We start from the raw sequence: 25,279 nt of genomic DNA on the forward strand, positions 1-25,279 counted from the left end.
CAGCATCGTCCCGGGACGTCCTGCAGGAACTCAGGAACCCTCGGTGGCACCTCTCGCGACCTACCCATCAACCAACCAACCCCCAGCTCGGGAATTATCACCATGTCGGCCTACAGACTCGTTCAAGCAGGAACCAGCGTCTCCTAGCGGTAGAGATGCCCCACACCACCGCTACCACGTTGGGGAGTGATTGGCGGTGACAGGGGATCGCCAGTGATGGGGACGGGGAAACATTGCCCTTCTCCTCACACGTGCTCTCTCTACTCTCGACTCGATTGTTTGCCCCCCTCACCATGGCAGTGCGGATCAATGGCCCAGAAGAGAGACTTGGGAGCTTACCCGGGCCATTGGGTCTTCTGCAGGGAGCCATGGCACCGTCATCGGCGGCAGCTTCACCAGGTATAAAGGCGAGTCGGCCGCCTGGCCCAGCCGTGTCTCGCCATGTGATGTGATCGCCAGCTCCAGTTCGCAGTCCTCTCGTCCAATTCCACCTTCCCTCAACGCTCACGATGAAGGGTTTCGCTCTCGCTGCCACCGCCGTTGCCGCCTGTGCGCCTACTGCTTTCGCGCAGTGGGCCGAGGCCGTCGGCAAGTCGATCAACTTCACGTCTGTGCCTGGCTACTTCCAGCAGGATGACTTAGCGACCAACCCCACGGGCTTCGACTATGTGAGTCCGCCGTGAACAGAGGAAAAGAATCTGCCGACCAAGTCTCACGCTGACCCCGAAATCGCAGGCCTCGACCAACTTTGGCCTCATCGATCGCGAGTACCCCACCGACAAGCACTTTGACCCCAAGGGCGAGAAGAGCCAGTGGCAGCGCTTCGAGGCCTGGCTCAGCTACCTGAACTCGGGCTGCCACAAGGACGGCAGCGTCACCTACAAGATTCTCTTCATGGGCCGCCACGGCGAGGGCTGGCACAACGCCGCCGAGTCCTTCTACGGTACTCCGGCCTGGAACGTACGTCCTCTATCCCTTGGTTTCGCATGGCCGTCTCTGCTTCAGAATTGGCCTCATGAAAGGGAAACGAGAATCGCTAATGGTGGAGTAGTGCTACTGGGCTGAGCAGCAGGGCAACGGCACGGCCGTCTGGGCCGACGCCCACCTCACCCCCGCCGGCATCAACGAGGCCCTCAAGGCCAACAACTACTTCCGCGACCGCATCGCCACCCAGAAGATGCCCTACTTCGAGTCGTACTACGCCAGCCCCCTCGCCCGCTGCGGCCAGACGGCCAACTTCACCTTTGCCGGCCTCAACCAGCCCGCCGACCGCCCCTTCGTGCCCCTCGTCAAGGAGGGCTTCCGCGAGGGCATGACGGTGCACACGTGCAACTGGCGCGCCAACAAGACGTCCATCGCCACCGAGTTTCCCTTTTTCGAGTTCGAGGCCGGCTTCACCGAGTTTGACGAGCTCTGGCGCGAGGACGAGAACGAGACCAACGCCGCCAAGGACGCCCGGGCCCGCGCCGTCCTCGACGACGTCTTCCGCGCCGACGACAAGACGTGGCTCAGCATCACGAGCCACTCGGGCCAGATCACGAGCCTGCTCAAGGGCCTCAACCACCGCCCCTTCCGCCTCGCTACGGGCCAGATCATCCCCGTCCTCGTCAAGGCCGAGGCCGTTTCGCTGCAGCCCACGGCCACGTTCCTCGCCCACGAGCCCTCGGCTACCTGCGATGCGCCGCCTGTGACGAGCCTTGCCGACAAGGGTTGCGTGTGCGCCACGTCTACGTCGGCGGCGCTACCTGATCCTACGGAGACTGACGAGTGCTCTGTGTGAGGCGCTGCCAGAGATGAGATGAGAAGGATAGTTGATGGAAAATAATAGAATCGATTAAGTACGGCAAAAACAAATCATCTAGCATGTAAGGAGTGTTCCACACGTGAGCAGGTCGTCGGCGAGAAACACTATCTGTACCCCCTGGCCTCCTACACACGTAAGCCCATGAATCATGAACAGCCACGCCGCAATGCCCTCAGCCGTTGAAGCTCGGAGGTGGCTGTGAATATACATCGGCGCGGGATGTGCGTCTGCCATGCTTCGATCCCGGTTTGCTGTTGTGCTCAACCTCCCCTGGCGATCCTTCGGCGCTGGTCACGTCAGAGGCGCGGGATCCTGCCCTCGAGTGACTTGGGGAGAAATCAAAGCCAGTCGGCGACGACGATGAATCATTCCCCGGTGTGACGATCGAGGGAGTGCGTCGGGATGAGACGGCTGCTACACAGAGGAGATGGTCAGCACGGCGGCTCAGTAAAACGACACCTCGGGGTCAAGCGCTGTTACTCACCACCACCACCACCGCTGCCGCGAGGTCTATGTCGCCGACAGATTGCGAGCGCATTCTTCAGTAGATCGGCCTGCGTCTGAACCATCTTCCTCTCGGCCAGCACGTCCTCTGACTCTAGGGCGAGCTCTTCGACCCTTTCATCTTCCATGCGATTGACTCTGCCAGGGGTCAAGATGTCAGGCAGGCGGGTGATCAGACAACTCTCGAGCGCGAGGTACGCTACGTTCTCCGTGAAGGTCCGACGCGACATCTAGCAGAAGTGATTAGCGCCATCTCTAATGGAAGCACTCCATCAACGAGACAGAGAGAAAAAAGGAAGAAGCCCACCTCGTAATATGTCTCCATGTTGTCGATCGTCTGGTCAATGCCAAACTCATCCCTCAGCGACGGCGTCTTTTGAACGGTGCGGGCGACATCATAGCGATCCATGGTCCCCTCCACGATTCCCTCGGCCAGCGCGGATCCCATATTCTGAAGAACGTCGACAACGCGCTCAGTCACCCGCTCAACCTCCCTTATCGACATGGTCGAGTTGAACTCCGCCACAAGAGGCATTCCGAATCCGGCTTCATAAGGCAAAAGCAGCTCGTCCAGCTTGGCCTTGAGCTCCTTTTTTTTCTTTTCGAAGAAAACATCCACGCACGAGTGGAGGATTGCGTCCAGGGTCGTCTTGTCGTCACCGATGATATGTTCAAACAGCTGCTCCACGAACGACTTGCTCAGCTCGGTCACGACGTCCAGGTGTCGTTCGGCAATGCCCCGCCAGGGCTTGGCCTGCCGCCGGAACATCTGGATCGCGAGATCTGTGTTTGGTGACCCGGGGAATTCTCTTCCCTGGTTGGCGGCCGCGAGAGCCCGCATCTCTGTCTTCAGGGCCTCTTCAAAGACGGGCTCTGGCTCGGGAAATTGGAAATACTCCAGTGCCTCCTGGAGATGCACCGGCGGCGGAGCGACGTCCTGTGACGGCGACGTCTCGCCAGGCGGGCCGCCGCGAAGAATCTGCTGGCTCATGCCCCTCGTCATCAGGATATGGTGGAACGCGCTGTTGAGGTTACGCAGTTGCGCGCGCAGCTTGCGGAGGTTTTTCTCGTCGAGGTCACCAAAGAAGCGTTCGCCGTAGTTGCCACTGATGGCGCTCCGCGCGATGCGCTGAAACTCCTCCGCAATGTCGACGAGGTGCGCTCGCATCTCGGGCTGCGTAGAGCGGGCCTGGCCTAGCTGCTTGAGTGTGCCTTCCTTGTCCTCGATGCCACGCTCAATGGCCGACACGAGGCCGGGCAGCGTCTTTTGGATATGGCCGAGAAGAACCTTTCCCAGCTTACGCCGGAAGCTGCCAATGCCCTTGTTTCCGGGCGGGAAGTACGCCCAAGCACTCGTCTCGAAGAATTTGGCCTCGGTGGCGTCACGTTCATCGGCCGTCACGTCGCCCTCGTCTTCGGCCCTGTTCCTGAGAACGTGCCAGCCGAGGGTGAGCTGGTGCCTTGGTTCTTCGTTCCTGGCGAGCTGGAGGTATTTGGCTTCGTTAGAGAGACCTGGCTTTGGCACGTCGGGTTTCGTGATGACGCCGAGTGTACGCAGTCTCTTGGGATCGTGCTCCCTGGCCTCGTCGAGAATCCGCTGGGAGGCTAGCTGCGTGCTCGCTGAGAGCACTGCCAAAATGATGCTCTGTTCTTGAGCCATGTAGCTCTTGACGAGGCGGTTGACAACCTTGATGCCCTCGAGAGATTGCTCGCCCGTTGAAGAGTGGTAGAAACCGGGAAGGTCTACGAGTGTAAGAGATGGGACATCGGGTCCGGAAACCTCGATGCGCAGCACGTCTCGTGAGAAGCCGACATCTGATCCAGGCCTGATGCCCATGCGTTCCGTAGCCTCTTCGATCAGGGATGGGAGGCGGCTGAGGTCGAGTTCTTCCCGGTGAAAGGGCTCCTGATCCCCCGAAGACCCCTTGGCGAAGCGGATGGTGACATGAACATAGGAGGAGGAAGAGCGTCGGAGAACCAACTCCGTGGCGAAACGCGTGCAGAGATCGCCTTTGACAGGAAAAGGGACGCGCGAGATTGCTTCTAGGACGGACGACTTGCCCGAGGACTGGTCGCCGACGACAATGATCTGCGGAAGGCTGATGATGTCGCCCACGTTGATAGAACGAAGCTTGTCAATCGTGTCCAGGAGTGCCTTGGCCTCGGGGCTGTTGAGATCGTCCATGGCGGAAGCATCAAGGGCAACATTCTCGGCAACTGTGGTAGCCATGTTTGAGTTGTACGAGTAGTAACGCGTGTGGAGGAGGCTGGTTGTCGCAAAGCAGAGGGAAAATAGCACGGACTAAAGGGATTACAATAAAAGTGACGCGCCTATTATGTCTTAATATTACGATGTAGAAGTAGGAGACAGAAGAGTGCAATGCAGTATTGGATCTGCTCAGCAGCAAAGAACTCTGGTGCGTGCAGTCCTTTCAACACGTTTCTTCTACCTGCTCGAGATTTCTTACTCGACAATTCTTACTCGACATGAGATCAAGAGCCTCGTGCTGCTGGGGCATTCTTCCATTTGCCATTCCCCATGGTGTAGGTGGTGCATCGTTGTCATCCTATCTTTAGAAATAGTGTTGGTGCAAACATGCAATATCAATGGCAGTTGGTAGCAGGTTTGGGGCCTGAAACCCGTGGTCGTACTGACTGTGGGCAGAATGGACCGGAGTCATATGGCAGCTCCAACCAAATGGCAGACCATGAGACAAATGTGGCTGGATATCTGCAGGACCCTGGATTGCGTGATAGGTCTATGTCGTGGGCCAGCGCCTAAATCATTCGTGAACATGGGCGTAGCTGCAGCCAACATGGTTGCATCCCAAGCTCGGCCTCTTTGGCGGCCAAGCAATGACCTGTCATGTCAAGATGCACTAGTCCCGGCCATGGCCGAATGTGGTTCGCCATAAAACATTACAGGGGAACAGTACCTGAAGCCTATCTTCGGAACTGAAAGTTTAATTGCCTCCTCACCGTCTTGGCACTTCAGCCTTGGATGGTAGGTAAAAATGCTGCGTTTTTGAACTACCTTTGCAGCCCCGAGTCCCCGACTACTGCCTTGGCTGGGCGACTGGTACGCGACCGTAGGCCAACACGGGGTTTAGGCACCTAAAGATGGCCCGCTTCTAGGACTACAAGGAGCATCTCAAACCTGGTGTTTAAGCCAGAACCCACACCACTACCTCCCTCCAATATTGCAGTACCGGTTTCCTCGAATACCGATTTAACCAGAAGCCCCCGAAGTGCAGGTAAGTCCAAGGTTGCTTGGAGTATTGGCACACAACACCGTGTTGGCACCGCTGGGTGCTGTGACGCTGAACCGCTTCACCGTGATGCCACATGTTCCCGAAGGAGAGCAGTTGATGTTGGCTACGTTGTTCTTGTAGTGCCCCGACGTGGTACCGGTGAAGCCGTCAAGAACGATACCCTGCATGTTAGCCGCGGCAGGATGCGCCGTGCAGTCGGCTGTCGTGGTGGACTGGTAGCAGGTAAGGACGCGGAAGGCATAATCGCACTTGTCGCAGATGATGTCTTGCCATGTGACGTTGCTGATGCTGGCGCTGCCGTGGCCCGATGAACTGTCAAAGAACTTGATGCCGGCGGCCTTGTCTGAGCTGGCGACCGTGCAGTTCTTGAAGATGCTGTTCGTGACAACATCGTTAGCCCCCGAGGTGCCGGCAAGGCTGCCGACGGAGAGGCCGTGCGAACCGGTGCAGGTGACGCCCTCGACATGCACCTGGTCAGCTCCAGGCTTCAGAACCACGCAGTCATCGTCGTTGGTGACCTGCGAGTTGAGCACCCTGACGTTCGATGCGGGCCCAATGTCAAAGCCGTCAGTGTTGTGGGCGACGTTAGCCGAGGTGCTCACAGAGTGCAGAGTGAGATCAGAGTAGGTGATGTCTTTCGAGTTGCCGTTCGTGACGATGTGGAACATGGGCGCATCCTTGAGCGTGAACCCACTGAAGTGGATGTTATTGCATCCCTCAACCCGAATGAGCTTGGGCCGAACATAGTCGGTCGCTGTGATGATGTGGTCCCCTACTCTGGTGTTAGGAGGTCTGCTTTTATGTGCGAATGCCGACATAAAAAACACATGCTCGGCGGCTTTGGTGGCACTCACAGCTTGCTTGGCCGTTGCCGTTGATGGTGCCTGACCCTGTGATAGTCGCACCGGTGATCTTAGATAGGGAGATGACCTGTGATTTGCCGTTCCAGTAATTGAAATCGGTCGACACGGATAGCACGCCGTCTAGCTGCAGCGTACATCCAGTACAGCCGGCGAAAGACAGCTGACTGTTGATATGATAGGTTTGGCCAGCGGGAATCAGAATTATGCCACTTGCGCAGCTATTTATGGCAGACTGTATGGCCGGCACATCGTCAACAGTACTTGACCCGCCTGCTGTCGGGGTACACGTTGTTGCTCGGGGATGGAGGGCTACACGATCCGGTGTTAGGGGGATTGGCTCAGAAAAGGCAAGGCCATTGAGGCTACTCAAGAGGGCAGAGATGACGGTCAATCTTGTGAACATGGCTGCTAGAATCCGGCTGATGGCGTTCAAGAAGATGTATTTGAGAATGGTCTTGAGAAGATTGGTCGTTTACGAAAGGCGAAGCTGTGACGGCTATATATACTGCTCGGACGACAACCCTTCATGTGTCGGGGGTCTTTCGCAATGCCGATGCCGTGTTGTTAAGCATGCCGAACAATGATGATATTCGCGCTAATGCCATATTGCCAAGAAGTCTGGACTCTTGGAACGCTGCAGTAGACTTGCATCACACTAGGGGCACCTGAGCATGAGTCGCTGTGTCAACATTGGTGGAACTCTGGGTGTTCTCTTTACTATAAATCTGTAAAGTATGGTTCCCATCCTGAAGCGGACGAAAGGGAGGGGTGCGTGTCGGGTAAAGAGCCTTGACCCGGGCCCTTGCCTGCACCCACAGCAGTAGTAATGACTGAATGCGGCAGGCTCATATTGGACTCGTACGCAAGACTGCTTGAAACTATCGTGTTGATACCGTTCGGACCGCCATGAGTGACTATAGTTGGTACCATACATTAAGCTATTTGTAACGACCTGTAGTTGGCGCGTGCGTGAAGCCATCTGGAACTATGATTGGTCCCCAAGGGCAGTCATACGATGTTGAGCAGGATCCTCCCCGCATGGCAGCGTCGTACTGACTTTTCCTGGTAACGCTTTGCGGCAGCATCCGAAGCGCAAGTAGCTGAGACTACTCCATGGGGCCAAGAAACCGCATCGAGAGAATGTGTAGATGTAATTGAAAATCATCCTGAATGTGTAGGCCGTAGGCCTTTGCACCAATCTGCTACCATCCACAATGCGATGCATGCTTTGCATCGCGTGGACATGATCCGAACCGCTACCCCATGTATAGTCTAATTGATTGTGTAGCTTCATACAATCTCATTGGAAACCACCGGCCCTGCTGTCTAAATGAATCAACCATCCCGAAAGGAAATCGCCCATGGGTGCACCGCCTAGGCACGGATCACCGGCCGACTGGAGGGACGGCAGCCCGCTATGCCAAGACGGGATGGCGCAAGCCAAGACGCGCGTTCATCCTGACAGCTGCGGCACTTCCCCTGAACCGACACACCGGAGCGTCGTCCTCGGCAGACAATGGCCAAGACTAGCGATGGTAATGGAGATTATCGCCGCAGGTCTTCACCCGACTGTGCCGAGAAACCCATGGTACTGGAATTTTCCACGAAAGGAAGACGACAAAAGGGGCCCGCTTCGAAACCTAAATGGAAGAGGCCCAGTCGTTGCTGGCGGCAGGCCAGTTTTGACCTAGACCGTTGTCCTGTGGTGGAGGTCGTGAAGCTGAACCTGGGGTAAAGGAGGACTCTCTTCCCCCGCATCACTCATATCCTGGCCCATGGAGATTTGCTTTCCTCGGAGGCGCGCGTGACCAGGCTCTCCCTCCACCTTAGACACGATGGAGAAGCTCATCCATCACCTGGCTCGTAGGAGTAGCTGCCCCAAGCTCCCGGATGTCCGGCACAGACGGAAAAACCAAGATGCGGCCCTAATCCATTTACACGGGTCCCCGACAGATACGTGAGCATGTCATTGGCTCTCAAGCCATATGGCTGCAGGGATCAAGGACTTGTCTCCTGTTCAGATTAAGCAGACCTTAATCTTGCGCCAAAACATGGAGATCATGAAGGAAAGTAGCTCAGACGAGCAGAGACGATATAAGAATGGACCATAGACCGTGTGAAAAGACGAACTTCGAGTCCTTGTCCAGCATCTCGACATCAGTCTCTCGCTACATTTGATCAATCATCATGCTCGTCTCAGTCAGTGCCTTGTCATTCGCATGGCTGGCGGCAGCTGTTCAAGGCGCCGTTTGTGCAGCACCAGCCAAGGCCTCAATTGTGCGCCCCAACGTCAAGGCTTGGCCACTCAATCCCGGCAATCTTCACTTGAACTCCCCCGCTCGTTCAGCCGACAAAGTTTGCTATGTCAAGCCCAGTTGCGTTGGCAAGGACGACGCCGCTGCCATCCTCAAGGCTTTCCAGCAGTGCAACAATGGGGGAACGGTCGTTTTGGACCGAAACTACACCATCGCATCGCCACTAGACTTGACATTCCTGAATGCCATTGATGTTGCGATCACGGGCACCATCAATTTCAGTGACAACATGACGAGCTGGGCGGATCACATGTTCAAATACGCCTACCAGGATTCCCTTGCCATGTGGCGCTTCGGCGGTAAAGACGTCAACATCTACGGCCAAGGAGTGGGTGTCATCAACGGAAACGGCCAAGCGTGGTGGGATGCGTTTGCCGCCAACTCGGCTCTGCTCCGCCCGATTCTCTTCGTTGTCGACGGACTGCACGGTGGCTCGGTGACTGGCCTGAACATGCGCAACCCTCCCGATGTAAGCCCCGTGTCCCAAGCGAACCTTTCGGTGTGAGACCGATGCACCAAGCTAATGATTACAAGTGGTTCAACTTGATCGCAAATAGTTCCAACATCGTTGTGAGCGACCTCGATCTGAGGGTCAAGGTAATGAATTTCCAAGACTTCGACATGGGGGCGCATCAACTGACAGATCCCCCAGAGCGTTAGCAAGAACGTCGCTAAGAACACTGATGGCTGGGATACCTACCGTTCAGATTCCATCGTGATTCAGAACTCGGTCATTAACAACGGTGATGATTGTGTTTCATTCAAGCCCAACAGCACCAACATTGTGGTTCAAGGCCTCCAGTGCAACGGCTCTCACGGAATTTCCGTTGGTTCTCTGGGCCAGTACATTGACGAATTTGACATCGTGGAGAACGTCTATGTTTACAACATTTCGATGGCCAACGCCTCAGATGGCGCCCGTATCAAGGTCTGGCCGGGGATGTACACGCCTTTTCAGCCCACTTTGTCAGGTGGTGGCGGCTCAGGCTACGTCAAGAATGTTACCTACGACGGCCTCTTCAACACCAATAACGACTGGGCAATCGAACTCACCCAATGCTATGGTCAGAAGAACCTGACCCTCTGCAACCAATATCCCGTGAGTTGAAGGAGAGCTCTCACTCAACACCAAAATGCAACGACTGACGTCCACAGTCGAACATGATCATCCAAGACGTTGTCTTCAAGAATATGTGGGGCACGACATCCAAGTCCCATGACCCTAATGTCGGCACGCTTGTCTGCAGCGCACCAGGGGTAAGCCAATTTGATCGCTCGTTGTGTTGGAGAAAGATAGCTGACGGTTCTCAACAGCTCTGCAAAAACATCCGAGCCCAAAATATTACCGTCACACCCCCGAGCGGTAAACCGGCCAAGTTTATTTGCACCAACCTAGACAACTCACTGCTTGACATCACCTGCAGCTAACCTTCGAGATAGAGCGAATAGACTGTACATAAATTGGTGTAAGAAAAAGAACAGAATTAAGTGAACCGAAATCAGTGATGATACAGTTTGATTAGGCTTGTGTTCTTGACAGAAGTTGAATTTTTCTGTACTGCCTTGGGTTACGACACCCGTAGTTGGCTATCCGTCGATCCGTTCCTCATCAACGTGCATCTTTCTATTCACTCTATCAATTGTGCTCCCGCTTCTCTGCAGTTAGGAACTTGAAGCATCGTATCAGTAACTGTTGCGTTCAGCGAACGATACCCAACGCCCATTTGCTGGACGACCTTTGAGCCATCTACTAGATAGATGCGTTCGTCGGCCTTCGATTTCCCAGACCCAGGCTCGCCAATCGGAATACGACTTGCGAGCTCTGGATGGTGCTCTCTCGCTATGTCCGCTGCGGCCTGCCAGTCAAGGTCGTGAGCAACGAGATATCTCTGGCCGCTTGCCTCGGGTGTCTCCATAGCTGCCCTGGTGATCGCAGCACAGTCACCAGCGTCGACACAGCCACCAAATATGAGTGCCGGAATATATGGCATCAAAGATCTCCCATAGCATAGCGATGGTTGAAGTTGTTTGTGTTGATTCAATTCGATCCAGGTGCGGCCCTAGGATCATGGAAGGATTGATGCAAACGAGATCAAAGCTCGGCTTGTTCTGGCTGAACCAATCCCATACCGCGCGTTCTGAAAGAGACTTGGAAGCGATGTACAGTTCGCTGCGGTCCTCTATTGACGCTGCCTCATTGAACGTGATCGGATTGAAATCTTTCTCCGAATACGTGTAGCCTGGTCGAAAGCCCTGAGCAGGGTTCAACATGGCCGAGAACGAAGACAAGTGAACAACTCTTCGGCATGAGAACGAAGTCAACCACGATACTGTATCCAGGGTAGCGATTGCACATTGAATGACAGGGTTCAGCATGTCCCGAATGTTGTCTTCACCAAGGCCATGTACAGGGCTAGTGGTACGCATGACAGCTGTGATCGTATCGTTGAGGGCATCATTATACTTTTCAGAGTCCGTAATATCGGTCACGATTGCGATTTCGAGCCGAGAACCCCAGTAGCTGGGGAACGTTTCGCGAACTTTGTCACTGGCCTTCTGTGATCGTACAACGCCTCTGACTAGGTAGTCGCTTTGTAAGAGTTCGTTGATGATATGCAGGGCAGTGTAGCCGTTTGCACCTGTTACTAGAACCGTTTGCTCGGACGAAGACACCATTTCGGATGATGTTGATGACAGAAAATTCTCTTGCCTGGGTTGAGTCATCAGGTCGAACAGTTCTAAACATCTGATTTGATGGCCCTGGGAGGAGCATTTCACCCCTATCCGCCCTTGCTAAAGTGTGATATGTCTTCTACTGCTATCTGGAGACCCCAGGCGAAAGTATGACACTTCAAAGAGTCTCCCATGAATGTATGCCTGTTCTCAATGACCTCCGGCATTGCGAGGAACGGGGATAGTCCCTTAGTTGGATCAGTCATTTTAATAAGCCATGTTCTGTCGCTCTTGTGTTCAAAGATCGAATTGAGGGGACCTTGAAGGCCTGACACGGCTTTCTTTATCAAAGCGAGTTTATTTCGGCGACGTATTGAAGTTTCTTCGACGAACTATCGAACTGGCTATCAAGGTTCCGAGCCGACAACCGAGAGAGGATACAGGGCCTTCGGCGAGACCCTTAATAGGATCTGGCATGTCGCGTGGCTCGATCTACGAATGGGACCCCAACACGTGCACACTGAGGATCGCGGTTCGCATGCAATTTGATTATCACGGCTTTCCGGGCTGGGAGGGCTGACATTTCCGATCTCAAGGGGGGGTTGGAAGCCCTTGACTCAACAATGCACTCAAAACGCCTCGCGAATGACTACGCAGGTATCAGTAAATGGAAGCCAAGTCCTAAGAAGCTTGGTTCTTGCCAAAAGAAGAAAAAGAAGAAAAGATTTATGAGTTGATTTCTGCTTGACAATGATTCCATTCGCGGGTAACATCATGAAGTGAGGTGTTTTGCGGACCAATGAGGCAAATGGCGCCCAACCATCATCATAACACCGCAGGTATCCACCAAGACGCACTGCGAATGTCACCTCACGCTTTCGGGTCCAGACCGTTGGAAAAAAAGAACAAAATCAACGACGGATACAACCTTACCTGCAGGTACGACGGGCCAATTTGCCCGAATTGGCAGGCTATGGATCCGTATGCTTCTTTGAAGCACCCGGATGGTCAACAATGATGGGTGTCGGCGTCCTTTGTACCGGCATTCAGACGGATGTCAGGGCGTGGTAGAGAGACCGATGGACCACGTGCGATGAGTTCTGGAATCAAGCGATGCATACTTAAGGCTCGGCGTGGCTGTTGGCTTCGGCTCATCGCGTCCATCCTCACGCAACGACAGTGATCGACACCCGACGAAATGCGTCTGCCAAGCTTTCTTCTTGCCCTGCCCCTAGCAGCGGCGACAATTCAGGACATCATCCAAACCCGGGATGACGAGAATGCCGGAGGTACTCCGTCCCCGGTGATCAAAAGGTTCATTGTTGAGGCAGAACCGGTGAGCTCTGGAACTTATCAACTCAGCTATGACGCTTCCAGCTGATTTCTCCATGATAGGGTACCCCGTTGGCCGACCTGTCGCGGAAAATTGAGGCGAACGGTATCAAGGTCTTGAAAACCTTTGACTCGGATGTCTTTGCTGGGCTCAGTATCGAGACTGAACATGAAAATGTGGACTCTCTGCAGGAGGTCACCGAAGTAGCACGAGCTTGGCCTGTCAACAGGTTCAAGCTAGCAGCTGTCGACGTATCTGCCTTAAGCCATGATGCCATGGCCGGGAATTGGTCTGTACACCAGGCCACCGGAGTAGACAAGCTTCATGAGGCGGGACTATTTGGCAAAGGGGTCAAGATTGGTGTCATCGACTCAGGGATCGATTACAATCATACAGCAGTGAGTGCTCCAGTGAACTGTTTGACTTATCTCGTTTGTTTCTTCGCAGCTGACTGGTTCTTATCAGCTCGGTGGAGGAATTGGGCCTGGGTTCAAGGTCATCGGTGGTTATGACTTGGTTGGCCAGAGTAAGCTCATTGAGCGGCTGTGATCCCGCCGTGCCTGTTTTGCTGACCGTCCAACGCAGATTACAACGGCAAGAATGCCAAGGTGCCTGATGATGACCCAATGGACACAATCGGTCACGGTACTCATGTTGCTGGCATTATTGCTGCCAAAAGCGAGCAGTAAGTCGCCTGGACAGCCTCGACCATGGGCGTATGCATGCATGGGCTAATCGGTTCCAGTAACGTCGGTGTTGCGCCAGAGGCGACGCTGCTGGCATTCAAGGTTTTCGGAGCTGTGAGACGCCATCGCTTGCGAAATGCTGAGGGACGGCCAATGTGCTGATTTCTACTTCTAGGTGGACGGAACTGATGAGGATTCATTGGTTGATGCAACCCTCATGGCGTATGAGGCTGGTGTGCGTGACTCCAAGTGTTGTCTTCCTCCTCAATTGCTTTCCTCGACACTAATCTCGGTTTTAGGTCGACATAATTACAGCAAGTGTGGCTCGCGCAGCGGGCTTTTCTGACGGTCCATGGGCCTCGATCTGCTCGAGAATTGTTGACAAGGGCGTTGTCGTTACCGTTGCGGCGGGAAACGACGGAGAAAACGGACCTTTTTACGCAAGCAGTGGCTCCTCTGGAAACAACGTATTGGCTATCGCTTCAGTCGAAACAGGTGTTGTTCCTGCGCGTCCGTGGAACGCAAAGTTCTCACTTGACGGAAAGTCCGACAATGTGCAGCTGGGCTACATCCCATCCGTCAACCGCCCTTTATGGAACATCACCGGTCTGCCAATCGTCGCCATCACTCTCAATGCATCAGTACCAGATGACGCCTGCAAACTTCCAGCCGATACACGAGACCTTTCCGGTTCTGTTGTTCTCGTTCGGAAAGGCGCTTGCAATCTGTACGACAAGCAAGACAATCTGGAAAGGTTTGGTGCTCGTTGGATTCTCCTCTACAACAATGACGACAGGCCGTTCTCGACAGTCATGACCTCTACCCGCAAGTCTCAGATGGTCATGATCGACTCAAAGACCGGTGCCACTATCATCGACGCCATCAAGGCCGGGGCTAATGTCACAGTTGACTTCACTGTCCCCAGAGATGACTCTTGGCGAGTAGGTTTTAATGACGTTGCCAGAGGTATCCCTTCTTACACCACGAGCTGGGGGGCCACCAACGAACTACAAATCAAGCCAGATATTGCCGGTCCCGGTGGCAAGATTTGGAGCACTGCGCCCGGTAACAAATTTGCACAAATGAGTGGAACCTCAATGGCGACGCCTTACATCGCTGGAGTGGCTGCGCTGTACATTAGCAAGTTTGGGGGCCGTTCTGTTCATGGATCTGGATTCGCTAAGCAGCTCGGAGACCGCATCATTGCCAGCGGTACTTCGGTTCCCTGGCAGATTTTCGAAGCAGTCGGCTTGCCCAAAGACTTTGGCTTCCTGGCACCAGTTGCTCAGGTTGGGTCCGGCTTTATTAACGCCACGAAGGTCTTGGAGTATCAGACAACTCTGTCGTTCGAAAGGTTCAACCTTAACGACACCAATAACTTTGAGCGATACCACAAGGTGGACATCACGAACAAGGGCGACAAGGACGTCACCTATACCTTCCGACTTGAGCCGGCCGGTGGCTTTAATGCCCAAGGGCGTACTCCTGGGCTCCTTGGCGATATCCTCGACACGCGCCCGAGTAGCATGGTTCCGCGTGTGACCTTTCCAAGTGGAACCTTCCGCGTGCGGGCGGGCGAGACAAAGACGGCCCAGTGAGCATTGTCTTTCATCTTCCAACAAGATCGCAATGAATTCTAATATAAGAACCAGGTTCAACTTCATGTACCCCGAGGTCGCAGATACATCGCTGTTGCCAATTTACAGTGGCAAAGTCATCATCGATGGAAGCAATGGCGAGAGTCTCGGCATACCATATCTCGGTAAGCGATTTTGACCTTCAACCTGGTCATTTCTAATGCTGTCAGGTGCGGCTTTCGACCTCAAAAAGAGCCTCAGGCGTAACCTGTTCCCGGCATCTTACCCCTCCGCTCGCAGTGGCCCGAAGGGGGAGGGCATCGACAAATACCACAGGTGAGACCTCGGCGGGGCGAGTTTCTAATTGGCTGTTCCTGACAGAATATAGCTTCGCCTTCAACACAAGCAGGGCAGCTCAGGACTTCCCGAAAGTCTATGCCCAGTTCCGATGGGGAGTGAAGGAGCTTCGCTGGGACGTACGTCATACTAAGTGAAGCTGCAGACGCCAGGCTAACAACAACCCTAGATCTATGACACAAACTACCAGGAAAAGAACTGGAAGTACCCTCCTGTCGTGGGCCAGAACGGCTACGTCGGCTCTGCCACATTCTCTCCCTATGCTTCTTCCTTTAGCAATTTTGATCCGGCCACAATGGACAAGAATCGTGTCCTTCCTTTCCCCGTAGGTGATATTGAACGTACCACGTCCTGGGAGGAAGCCACGGAACGGTTCTGGTGGCTAGGCAAGCTGGCCAACGGCACAGACATTGCGCCTGGCAATTACACGTAAGAAAACTTCCTGGCGCATGGGTTCTCTTCTTTTCTCGTGCTGACAAGACCGATGTTGCGTAGAATGAGGTTCGCAGCTCGTCTTCCGTTCAGCAACCCTGATCATTCCGACAACTGGCATATCTGGGACACGCCTAAGATCCAGGTTCGACCTCTACAGTGAGAGGCCCGGTAGTGGCACTCACGACGCAGGGTGTAGATTAATTGAACAAGAACGAAAGATGGCCCAGCTGGACGCAACCGCTCGTAGGAGTAATTAAACCCGAAAGACTGCCCCTCGCTCAGGAACATCAAACTCTAATTTGTGTCCGTCGCCCATGTCGGCTCCGCTGATTCATGACCCTGGCATGCTTTGTCACAGCCTTGGAGAAGCACGTCAGCCGCAAAAATGGAGAAAAAGAATCACTAGACTCGTTTGCCGTGCCTGGCATCCGAGCCTCCCATATAGATTAGTAGCCTAACCCCTCGCACGTGGAATGTGACCTCTTCCCCACACCACCGTGAGTGTGTGACCCGTCACCGTGGCGCTGCAAGGACTCCCCGCCCCGCATTTACCGAGCCCGAGCCGCTGAACTGCCCGTGGGGCCCCGGACCCCAAGTCTTCCTCTCTATAATAACGTGTGCTTGTTCACCCAATACGACACTGAGTTTTTCCAATGCAGACAAGCTTTGACTCAACATGGCCGACTCACAGTTCACGTTCAGCAACCTAATTAACGGGGTGCTGAGGCCCGGTGCCTCGGTCACCCAGGGCATCAACCCTTCTGACAGAAAGCCGTTGTGGGATGTTCCCTTGGCTTCCCGACAGGATCTCGAAGACGCAGTCGCTGCGGCCAAGGATGCTTTCCCGGCTTGGAAGAAGGCCACTTGGGCGGAGAGGAGTCGCATCGTTAGCGCGATACGCGACGTTCTGCTTGAGAATTCAGAGCAGATGGCGACTCTGCTGACCAAAGAGGTCGGCAAGCCAGTATGAGCTGTCTTGGAACGGGAAGGCGAGAGACTTGACTGATTGCTTCTCAGATCGAATTTGCGAGGATTGAGGTTGATCACTCTAGCAACTTCCTTCAATTCAACGGTACGTTCCCAAGTTTTCGTTAAGGCGAAATGGCTAACATTCAACAGCGGGATTGCCCGAGCCGGAGGAGAAGGTCACGCTGGACGACGAAACACTCCGTCTCAGTATCAGACAGCAGCCAGTTGGCGTTGTCGTGGCTATCTGCCCCTGGAACTTTCCTCTGGTCCTGGCAGTGGCCAAGATCGCCGCGGCCTTGATTACCGGCAATTGCATCATTCTGAAGCCCTCGCCATTCACACCTTACTCCGTCCTCAAGTTCGCAGAGTTGACAAACCATCTCCTGCCGAAGGGTGTGCTCCAGGTGCTGCATGGCGATGCGAACCTCGGTCCGTGGATGTGCTCCCACCCCGGCGTCGACAAGATCACCTTCACTGGGTCCACAGCGACAGGCAAGAAGATCATGGTGAACGCCGCCGAGACGCTCAAGACCATCACTCTGGAGCTCGGCGGAAACAGCGCGAGTATCGTCTGCGGCGACGTCAACCCCAAGATCGTGGCGCCACAGGTTGCTATGGGGGCATTCTTCAACTCGGGCCAGTACTGTCTCGCGAGCAAGCGGATCTACGTCCACGAAAGCATCTACGATGAGTTCCTTGCCGAAATTGTCAGCACTGTGAAGGGCTGGAAGGTCGGGCCCACATCCGATCTCGAAGAAGGCATCATGCTGGGCCCCGTGCAGAACGAGATGCAGTACGGCATCGTGCACTCCTTCTTCAGTGAGGCTGTCGACAATGGTTTCAAGTTTGCGCTTGGAGGACCCATCCCCAAGGCCGAGGATGTCAAGAACTTTATTGTGCCGCCTGCCATCATCGACAACCCTCCGGACGAATCCCTAGTTGTGAAAGGCGAAGCTTTCGGTACGTCTCACTATCCTCATCATCTTTCCTTGTCCCAAACCCATTGGCTAATGTCGCAAAGGCCCCATTCTCCCGATTTTGAAGTGGTCTACCGAAGACGAGGTGCTCAAGCGCGTGAATAACACGCAAACGGGCTTGGGCGGTACTGTCTGGTCGTCTGACCTCGTGCGAGCGCGAGCCATCGCCGAGAGGGTCGAATCAGGCACCATCTGGATCAACAGCTTTGAGAAGCCGCTGCCGCACGCTCACCTCAACGGTTACAAGGAGAGCGGCGTCGGCGGCGAATGGGGAGCGGAGGGTCTGGGATCGTACCTCAAGCCACAGGTCATCCACTCGTACAAGGCTTCGCCAGTGTAGATTAGTGCATGTTCCAAATTCCAAATTCGATGCATAAAGTACCGCCATCAGGCAACAAGATATTCATATGTCAACCTCGGGCTCGGTAGTTACACTAGGCATAATCGCCAACATCCCGGCTAAGAAGCCGAAAACATGAGCCACGTTGTGACGTTTGGGGATGCGGGGGATTTCTCCACCCCCACCAAGTTGCTTTGACCCTCTATTAGTGCCCAGCTTATCCAGCTACCAGTTTGGTGAGCTGGGGGCTTCGGCAACTGGCATGCGGAGACTTGCCGTTCCCCACTGTGCCAGGGGTTTGATCTGGCCTAAAGTCGTGATAAAGAAGGTAACTTCATGCCGTCTTGACTCCCAAAACTTATCATTAGTATTCGTGGGCGGGGAAAACAAGTCATGGCATCATCGCAGTCAGCTTCTGTCGTGGTGGTGAGTGCTCTCATTTCCCTCTCCACTCAAGCTCACCATGACCAACCTGACTTGATTCTCGCAGAGAGACGGGGCGAACTTTGAGTTCCAAGTCCGAGACGTTCCCATTCCAGAGATCAAACCCAGCGAGATCCTGGTGAAGCTCTCAGCGACCGGCGTCTGCGGAACAGATCTCGGTCTCGCGGCCGGCTACCTGGGTCCCAGCTGCGATATTCTGGGCCATGAAGGTGTCGGCCGCGCCGTCGCCGTGGGCGCCGCCGTCGACCCAGCCATCGCCAAGGTCGGCGACCGCATCGGCGTCACCTGGGTCCGCGACGCCTGCGGCCGCTGCTTCTCGTGTCGCGAGCCTGGCGGCGAGACGCGGTGCCTCGAGCAGCTCAACTCGGGACGCAAGATTGACGGCACCTTCGCCGAGTACTGCGTCGTCCCAGGGCGCTTCGCGCTCGTGTTGCCGGAGGATCCGGCGCTGCCTGACGAGCTCGTCGCGCCCGTGCTCTGCGGGGGCGTCACGGCGTACAAGGCGCTGAAGATTTGCGGTGCGACCCCTGGCCAGTGGGTCGTCATTTCTGGTGCCGCTGGCGGCGTCGGCGCCCTCGGCATCCAGTACGCCGTGGCCATGGGCTACCGCGTCGCTGCCATCGACGTGGGTACCGAGAGGAAAGATTACTGCCTTGGGCTCGGGGCCGAGATCTATCTCGATGCGCTGTCGAAGGATGTGGTTCAACAGTTGAAGGATGCCACGGATGGCGCTGGAGCCAAAGCCGTCATCGTGTCGTCTGGGTCGGGCGCGGCGTACCAGGCGGGCCTCGCCATGCTGGCCATGTTTGGGACTCTTGTGTGCGTTGGCATCCCGCCGCCGGGTCAAGGGCTGGACTTGCATCCTCTAGTTGTCATCGACAACAGTATCACGATCATCGGCAGTGCTGTGGGGACTCGGACAGATGTTATTGAGGCTCTCGAATTCGTGAAGAGGGGGCGCGTCAAGCCGTTAGTGAACCTCGTCAAGCTTGGGGACCTTGACCAGGTCATTCGCAAATTGGCAACGGTATGTACCGCACCTTCAACATTCTTTATTCCGTGGCTGATACTTGTAGACCACCGGAAAATATGTCGTCAAGCTTTGATGCATTGGCTACGGTCGTGAGATGAGGGGAGGTCGTCATTGAGATGGGCAACACTAGCATTGAGTGATACTATAACGCATTACTATTCAAGACTTTCAGGCCCGTATCAAATGAGGACGAATGTTCAAGCGGTAATAAATGTGCCATGTGTGGTTTGTCCAGTAATTTCAACACATTGTAGATGGGCATGCCTTCGAATCTTGCCTGGTCAATTGCCATCTTTGTTTCACATGGATATCTTGTTAATGATGAATTCTCACATCCAGGATCATCTTTCATATCAGGTAGCAGTGGTGTAATTCTGTGAGGCTGATTTCACCCCCTGGAGGCTGACAGTAATTGCCTGATAGTCGTGGCAGCTTCACATAGGTTACCTTGTCGCGATGGACCTCAGCCACGATGCCAGCCAGGATTGGCCACTGTTCCAAGAGGCTGGGACGAGCTTTGACGTCCGCATCAGCTAGTCAGGTGCACTTCGGGGTTTGATTCCCAGTTTGTATCACCCACCTCTAGTCGAGCTTCACGTCACCTGCGGAGTTCGCTTACTACGCCTCGCTGCTACCTGACACATGAGCCAATACATTGAACGATGAGCCAGACACAATTGCCTAGGTTTCCTTCAGACATCGTTCGAGTATGACGTCACACAGCCTTCAGCTGAAGCTGTGATTCTGAAAGTCTTAGTGAGAGTAAGATCGGAGTCCGGCATCAGCTGAGAGGCGGCTGCTCATCTCTTGTAAGATTCAATGGACCCCAACTTGAGGAATCAATAACATCGCCTCGTGGGAGCCTCCTTTCGGCATTGCTGGTGTTTTCTTGCAGTCTACTATTGCTACATTTTGATGGAAGGCAAAGGTTCAGTTTCGGTAATGGACCGTTGACTACACCGCTAGTTTCCCCCAATATAGTACGATGTACATGATCAAGTATTGGTGTTGTATCTTTCTGCACGTGGCACTGCCTCTTCATGCAAGATGAGATGACGTTAACTCGGAAAATATGTCTTTGGGTCAAGAATGAGGCTTGAATTGTGTTACTCTATCTGCGCCGCCGTTGGCGAACTAAAAACCTCGAGATTGGAACGACCAGACGGATGTCGAGGACTGGCTGTGCTTCTGACATGTGACGACCTACCAGTCTCGTTACTCATCTTAAGCCCATCATGCTGCTTCGAGAAGCTCAGTGATAAGAGCTGACATTTTCCTTCTTCCACGTGACTAGCGAATTTCAGAACGTCAGTCGGAGCTCAAGCAGCATGAAAAGTGGCTGAAGGAGACCTTTCTATATAACAGTGGCCCGTCACACGACCATCATTTACTCTTACGCCTTCTCTCGCCCAGATACAGATATTCGGCTACTTGACCCACCAAAAAACTTCGAAATGGAAACCTATCATGATTTCATAGTTGTTGGAGGTGCGTTAAACTTGCCTCAGTGCTCACAGAGTAATGTCAGCTCACAAACACGACATTGGGCTTCATGCTCCTGAGCTTGACTTTGTTGACTGATTTGGTAGGCGGCCCCGCCGGATGTGCCACAGCTGTTGGCCTCGCGAAGTCTGCCCAAAGACCAACTGTTCTTCTTCTAGAAGCAGGCGGTCCGAACGAGGATCAGGCCCTGCGCGTGGACGGCCGGCGGTGGCTCAACTTTAAGAATGAAGAAGCCAACTGGAATTACCAGACGACGCCCCAAGAGCACTGCAACAATCGTGTCATCGACTATTCACGAGGAAAAGGACTTGGCGGCTCCTCGGCGATCAACTTCGGTGTCTTCAGCGTCGGGCCCAAGGACGACTATGACGAGTGGGCCCGCATTACAAACGATGATGCCTACGGCTGGCAAGCGATGCAAGCCCGATTCAAGCGTCTCGAGTCGTTCCACGGCAGCCCCCCCACCGGCATCGACGCAAAGTACGTCTCACACAAGGCTGAAAATCATGGTACCTCCGGACCACTGCATGTTGGCTACGCAGCCGAGTGGGAGAGAGATTTGACCCCTTTGCTTGACGTGTTCGAGAAAGCCGGCTACCCGCTGAATACCGATCACAATTCCGGCAATCCACTCGGCGCATCAGTTGTGATTAACTCCAGCCATGCCGGACGTCGCACAATGGCTCAGGATATGTTGACGCCTGGCCTCGAAAACCTCGACGTGCTTACCGGAAGGCCTGTGCAGCGGCTCATTCTTGATGGCACCAAAGCCATTGGCGTAGAAGCAAACGGAATCAAGTGTACGTGCGATCTAGAATCCCCTTTTTGCTTCCCTTGGCGATACATGCTTAATCCCCACGACAGACTTCACTACTCGTGAGGTTATAGTGTGTGCTGGAGCCATGGACAGCCCGAAGATACTCATGCACAGCGGCCTTGGTCCTCGGAAGCAGCTTCAGAGCTTCGGAATACCTGTCGTGGCTGATGTGCCAGCTCTCGGACAAAATCTACGCGATCACATGTTCTGTCCTCTCGCATTCTCTCGTGTGGAGGGAGATACCGATCGAGCATTTTTCTACGGAGATCAAACGGCCATGGATGAGGCAACCAAGCAGTGGGAGGAGAGCGGCACAGGAGGCTGGTCAAAATTTGCCTGCGAACTTGGCATTGGTTGGTTCAAGTCCCAGGGTTTGGTGCAATCGAAGGAGTTCGACGCGCTTCCAGCCGACGAAAAGGCCTACCTGAACAAGGCAACGATCCCGCATTTCGAGATTATCAGTCACTTTCCCATACACTGGTTTATCCCAGACTTTTCAAACGACAGGCTCAACTATTCCAACTTCTTAGTCTTTCACCAGAATGCGCTCAGCAAGGGCGAGGTCACACTTCAGTCAGCTGACCCGGGCGTTCCTCTCAAACTGGATCCAAGGTATCTGGAGTCACCGTTCGACCACCGGGTTGCAATCGAAGCCCTGCGAGAAACACTCAAGCTTTGCAAGCACGAGAGCTATGCCAAAAATACTACTGGCATCATCATCGGTCCGTCAGGAGATTCGGATGAAGAGCTGCTTGAATACTGGAAGGCCGCCGGATCTACATGTTGGCATATGACTGGCACTGCAAAAATGGGAGCCCCGGAAGATAGTGGCACAGTTGTTGACCATGACTTCCGGTTCGTGGGCATTCAGAACTTGCGCGTTGCTGACATGAGTGTCGTGTCGATTCTGCCAAACTGTCACACGCAGGTTGTGGCCTATTTGACTGGGGCTACGTGCGCGGACAAGTTGGTTGATGAATATAACTTGTCGTGAGTGAGGATGTGAATTTGTGCGGAGCATAGCAACCGATGCACCTCTGATTATGATGGCAAACACGTTGGAACTCATTAATGAATTGGAGTCACAATAATGAATTGAGTAACTTGCGGCTTCAAACTGATGCTCGTGCCCACAGGAAGCTTGTCGGGCCAATTCGTCTCTCAACATCCTGCTCCGGCGGAATTGTTCTGGCGAAGGTAATCACATCTCTATGACTAGTCGCAACATTTCAATGAAACAGCAAATTGCATCGCTCCATACGTGGGAATGCTCAGAGGATCAAGGGGGGGTTTCCTGGTACAGTGGCGACTGAGGCCCTCTGGCCGCTTTGCTTGCAGACATCCACGCAACAACGAACAGTGCAGATTTGGCAGATAATTTGGTTCCCGAAGTAGCCAAACTTAGGTTCGAGGGTTCGGCCTATACTACAGTCCCTCGCCAGGCCTGAACGTGCGTTAAGCACAAGCTGTAAGGCCTACAAACGACATGGCCTTGACCGCGTTAGTAGCTGAAGATGATAGCTAACGAAGGTGGCCACAGAATGTTCTAGTCAGAACACGAAAACAAGTGTTCTACGTGGCAGCACACAAACTGATTTCTGGTTGGCGCTTACGACGTTGCAGCTTCCAAGACAAAATCTTCCCGTTGTGTAGAAGGTTCGCGTAGCGGGGAATATATCACCACAGTTCGACTTCTGCACCTAGTATGGGATTTCCCAGGCAACGGGGACCTGATTGAAACGGCTTGGGGTTCTGCAGGGCGAGGTCTAATCGATCTCGTCGTGGTACCTCTGTCAAACTGCCTTCTCGCACATCAAAGCCTTTTTTACCATGCTCATTGCCACCCAGAGATTAACGCCCTCCTCCGTGAGGCCATGTCCATCGCAGACTCTGCTTCACGGAGCTTACAGTTATGACGAACCATCTGTGACAATCTTCAGCCACTCGAACAATTACATCACTTGGGTCTTGTTCTCGAAATTCATCATGGCTTAGTATATCGCGGCAAGCTTATTTCCGGTTCTCTCTCAATGTATCCAACACGAGGGATAGCATCCTGACGTCGCGAAGAAACACTTCAGCTTCGGGCTTCCTCGTCAAATTTTCCCTGTCCATAGCAAACGGTGACGTCGAAACAACAGTATCGAGAAAAACCGCGCATCGCGATGGTCGCGGCGCCTTGGCCATGTCAGTGACGCAACAATGGGCATCCTCCGGGCCCTCGGCACCAGCACGTCCGCCGATCACAACATCGTTCCACACGCCTTGCAGAGCCGCTTGAGCAGCTAAAATAGTAGGCTAGTGGCGAAGGCCAGCAGGCGAGCCAGCGGTCGGTGAGTTATTCCTACAGCGAAGACCTTTCTCAGGTCGTGTGTGCGGGTATCGTTCGGGGCGGAGCGAAGACATCAGACGCGCGGGTCCAATGGGGCCTGACGCATTTATTACTGCGTGCAGTGGTCTGCGGGAGATATTTCTGGATGGACAGTACACTTCGTGGTGTGGCTGTCGTCACGAATAGCAGCAGTAATCAGGCCCTCTCGCGATACGAGGACGAAAAAAGCATAGCCGGGGTGTCCGGCCGAATGCCCAGGGTCACGGGATCATGTAGTCATTCGCCCTGGCATCGGCTCGTGTGGCTCGTGTCGTGTCGCCCGACCGTCCTCTGACGGCGGTATCCCTACAAGGTCAAAAATCAATAGTGTGCAAGAGGTGCCGGCAGTCAATTGATATATCCGAGCGAGATCTCAAAGCGCCTCGCCGACTGACGGGACTCACTCCGTACGGTTCTCTCCGCAGCAGATGAGGTGGGATGAATTTCGTTTGTGTTCAATGAATGTCTCGGTAGGGTAGGCGTGTACTGCCCTGGGATGCGACCCTTCCCTTCCGACGAGAAGCTTAAAGAAATTGGCTCCATTATTTGAATAGACGTTGAAATAGCGTGGAATGTTGGGATCGAGCCCAGTGCCCGGACATTTGGGATCTCTTTGTTTCCCTTGTCCCCTTCTTCGCCTCGCTGTCTCACCACGGGCCCCTCCGCTCTACCCTTTTGTCGCGACCCTTCTTCTGGTTCTAAGGACTGAGGGATGTTTTGTGCTGTGGACGCCGGATCAGGGCTGGCGTGCCCGTGGCCAGGCGCCAGTGGCCAGGCGCCAGTGTTCATCGTGATACGACGGTAGGCGAAGCGAACCGCCCGTTGGCGTAGCAGGCGCCTCCACCTCGAAGCCAAAGCCCCAGCACCCAAGACGATCCAGACCCAGAAATAAGCATCCAATCAGGGGGGCTGGGGGATATGCAAATAGAGGGTGAAAGAGAAGACGGGGGGCGTGAGAACCACCAGAGGGGGCGAAGAGGGTCGGCGCAGTTCCGTCCGTCGGTAA

At 54.3% G+C, this 25,279-nt stretch overlaps 9 protein-coding genes across 9 annotated transcripts; 7 read left to right on the plus strand and 2 right to left on the minus strand.

The window, feature by feature from the left end:
- Nucleotides 1–509: 509 nt before the first annotated feature.
- D7B24_003131 (uncharacterized protein) lies at nt 510–1,780 on the plus strand (the record flags this gene model as incomplete). The annotated part of the gene is made up of 3 exons (XM_028637325.1): nt 510–668; nt 736–960; nt 1,052–1,780. The coding sequence occupies 3 exons, from the start codon at nt 510–512 to the stop codon at nt 1,778–1,780; spliced, it is 1,113 nt and encodes a 370-aa protein (XP_028490785.1).
- Nucleotides 1,781–2,280: 500 nt separating this feature from the next.
- Nucleotides 2,281–4,538, minus strand: D7B24_003132 (uncharacterized protein; the record flags this gene model as incomplete). Its single annotated transcript, XM_028637326.1, has 2 exons — nt 2,281–2,538; nt 2,616–4,538. The coding sequence occupies 2 exons, from the start codon at nt 4,536–4,538 to the stop codon at nt 2,281–2,283; spliced, it is 2,181 nt and encodes a 726-aa protein (XP_028490786.1).
- Nucleotides 4,539–5,537: 999 nt separating this feature from the next.
- On the minus strand, nt 5,538–6,846 carry D7B24_003133 (uncharacterized protein; the record flags this gene model as incomplete). Its single annotated transcript, XM_028637327.1, has 2 exons — nt 5,538–6,352; nt 6,435–6,846. The coding sequence occupies 2 exons, from the start codon at nt 6,844–6,846 to the stop codon at nt 5,538–5,540; spliced, it is 1,227 nt and encodes a 408-aa protein (XP_028490787.1).
- A 1,784-nt stretch (nt 6,847–8,630) lies between these two features.
- D7B24_003134 (uncharacterized protein) lies at nt 8,631–10,186 on the plus strand (the record flags this gene model as incomplete). Its single annotated transcript, XM_028637328.1, has 5 exons — nt 8,631–9,227; nt 9,293–9,355; nt 9,411–9,857; nt 9,914–10,015; nt 10,073–10,186. The coding sequence occupies 5 exons, from the start codon at nt 8,631–8,633 to the stop codon at nt 10,184–10,186; spliced, it is 1,323 nt and encodes a 440-aa protein (XP_028490788.1).
- Nucleotides 10,187–12,629: 2,443 nt separating this feature from the next.
- On the plus strand, nt 12,630–15,979 carry D7B24_003135 (uncharacterized protein; the record flags this gene model as incomplete). Its single annotated transcript, XM_028637329.1, has 12 exons — nt 12,630–12,767; nt 12,827–13,162; nt 13,230–13,290; nt 13,350–13,449; nt 13,510–13,564; nt 13,626–13,685; nt 13,750–15,044; nt 15,103–15,212; nt 15,258–15,363; nt 15,416–15,503; nt 15,554–15,813; nt 15,880–15,979. 12 exons carry the CDS (start codon nt 12,630–12,632, stop codon nt 15,977–15,979), a joined length of 2,709 nt encoding a protein of 902 aa, XP_028490789.1.
- Nucleotides 15,980–16,495: 516 nt separating this feature from the next.
- D7B24_003136 (uncharacterized protein) lies at nt 16,496–18,105 on the plus strand (the record flags this gene model as incomplete). The annotated part of the gene is made up of 4 exons (XM_028637330.1): nt 16,496–16,783; nt 16,837–16,891; nt 16,939–17,748; nt 17,810–18,105. 4 exons carry the CDS (start codon nt 16,496–16,498, stop codon nt 18,103–18,105), a joined length of 1,449 nt encoding a protein of 482 aa, XP_028490790.1.
- A 393-nt stretch (nt 18,106–18,498) lies between these two features.
- Nucleotides 18,499–19,655, plus strand: D7B24_003137 (uncharacterized protein; the record flags this gene model as incomplete). The annotated part of the gene is made up of 3 exons (XM_028637331.1): nt 18,499–18,531; nt 18,596–19,576; nt 19,626–19,655. The coding sequence occupies 3 exons, from the start codon at nt 18,499–18,501 to the stop codon at nt 19,653–19,655; spliced, it is 1,044 nt and encodes a 347-aa protein (XP_028490791.1).
- A 1,479-nt stretch (nt 19,656–21,134) lies between these two features.
- D7B24_003138 (uncharacterized protein) lies at nt 21,135–21,965 on the plus strand (the record flags this gene model as incomplete). The annotated part of the gene is made up of 1 exon (XM_028637332.1): nt 21,135–21,965. One exon carries the CDS (start codon nt 21,135–21,137, stop codon nt 21,963–21,965), a length of 831 nt encoding a protein of 276 aa, XP_028490792.1.
- A 214-nt stretch (nt 21,966–22,179) lies between these two features.
- On the plus strand, nt 22,180–23,452 carry D7B24_003139 (uncharacterized protein; the record flags this gene model as incomplete). Its single annotated transcript, XM_028637333.1, has 3 exons — nt 22,180–22,892; nt 23,039–23,045; nt 23,411–23,452. The coding sequence occupies 3 exons, from the start codon at nt 22,180–22,182 to the stop codon at nt 23,450–23,452; spliced, it is 762 nt and encodes a 253-aa protein (XP_028490793.1).
- Nucleotides 23,453–25,279: the final 1,827 nt, after the last annotated feature.

This window comes from Verticillium nonalfalfae, assembly GCF_003724135.2.
Source record: "Verticillium nonalfalfae strain VnAa140/NRRL 66861 chromosome Unknown scaffold_186, whole genome shotgun sequence".
NCBI classification, from domain to species: Eukaryota; Fungi; Ascomycota; class Sordariomycetes; order Glomerellales; family Plectosphaerellaceae; genus Verticillium; species Verticillium nonalfalfae.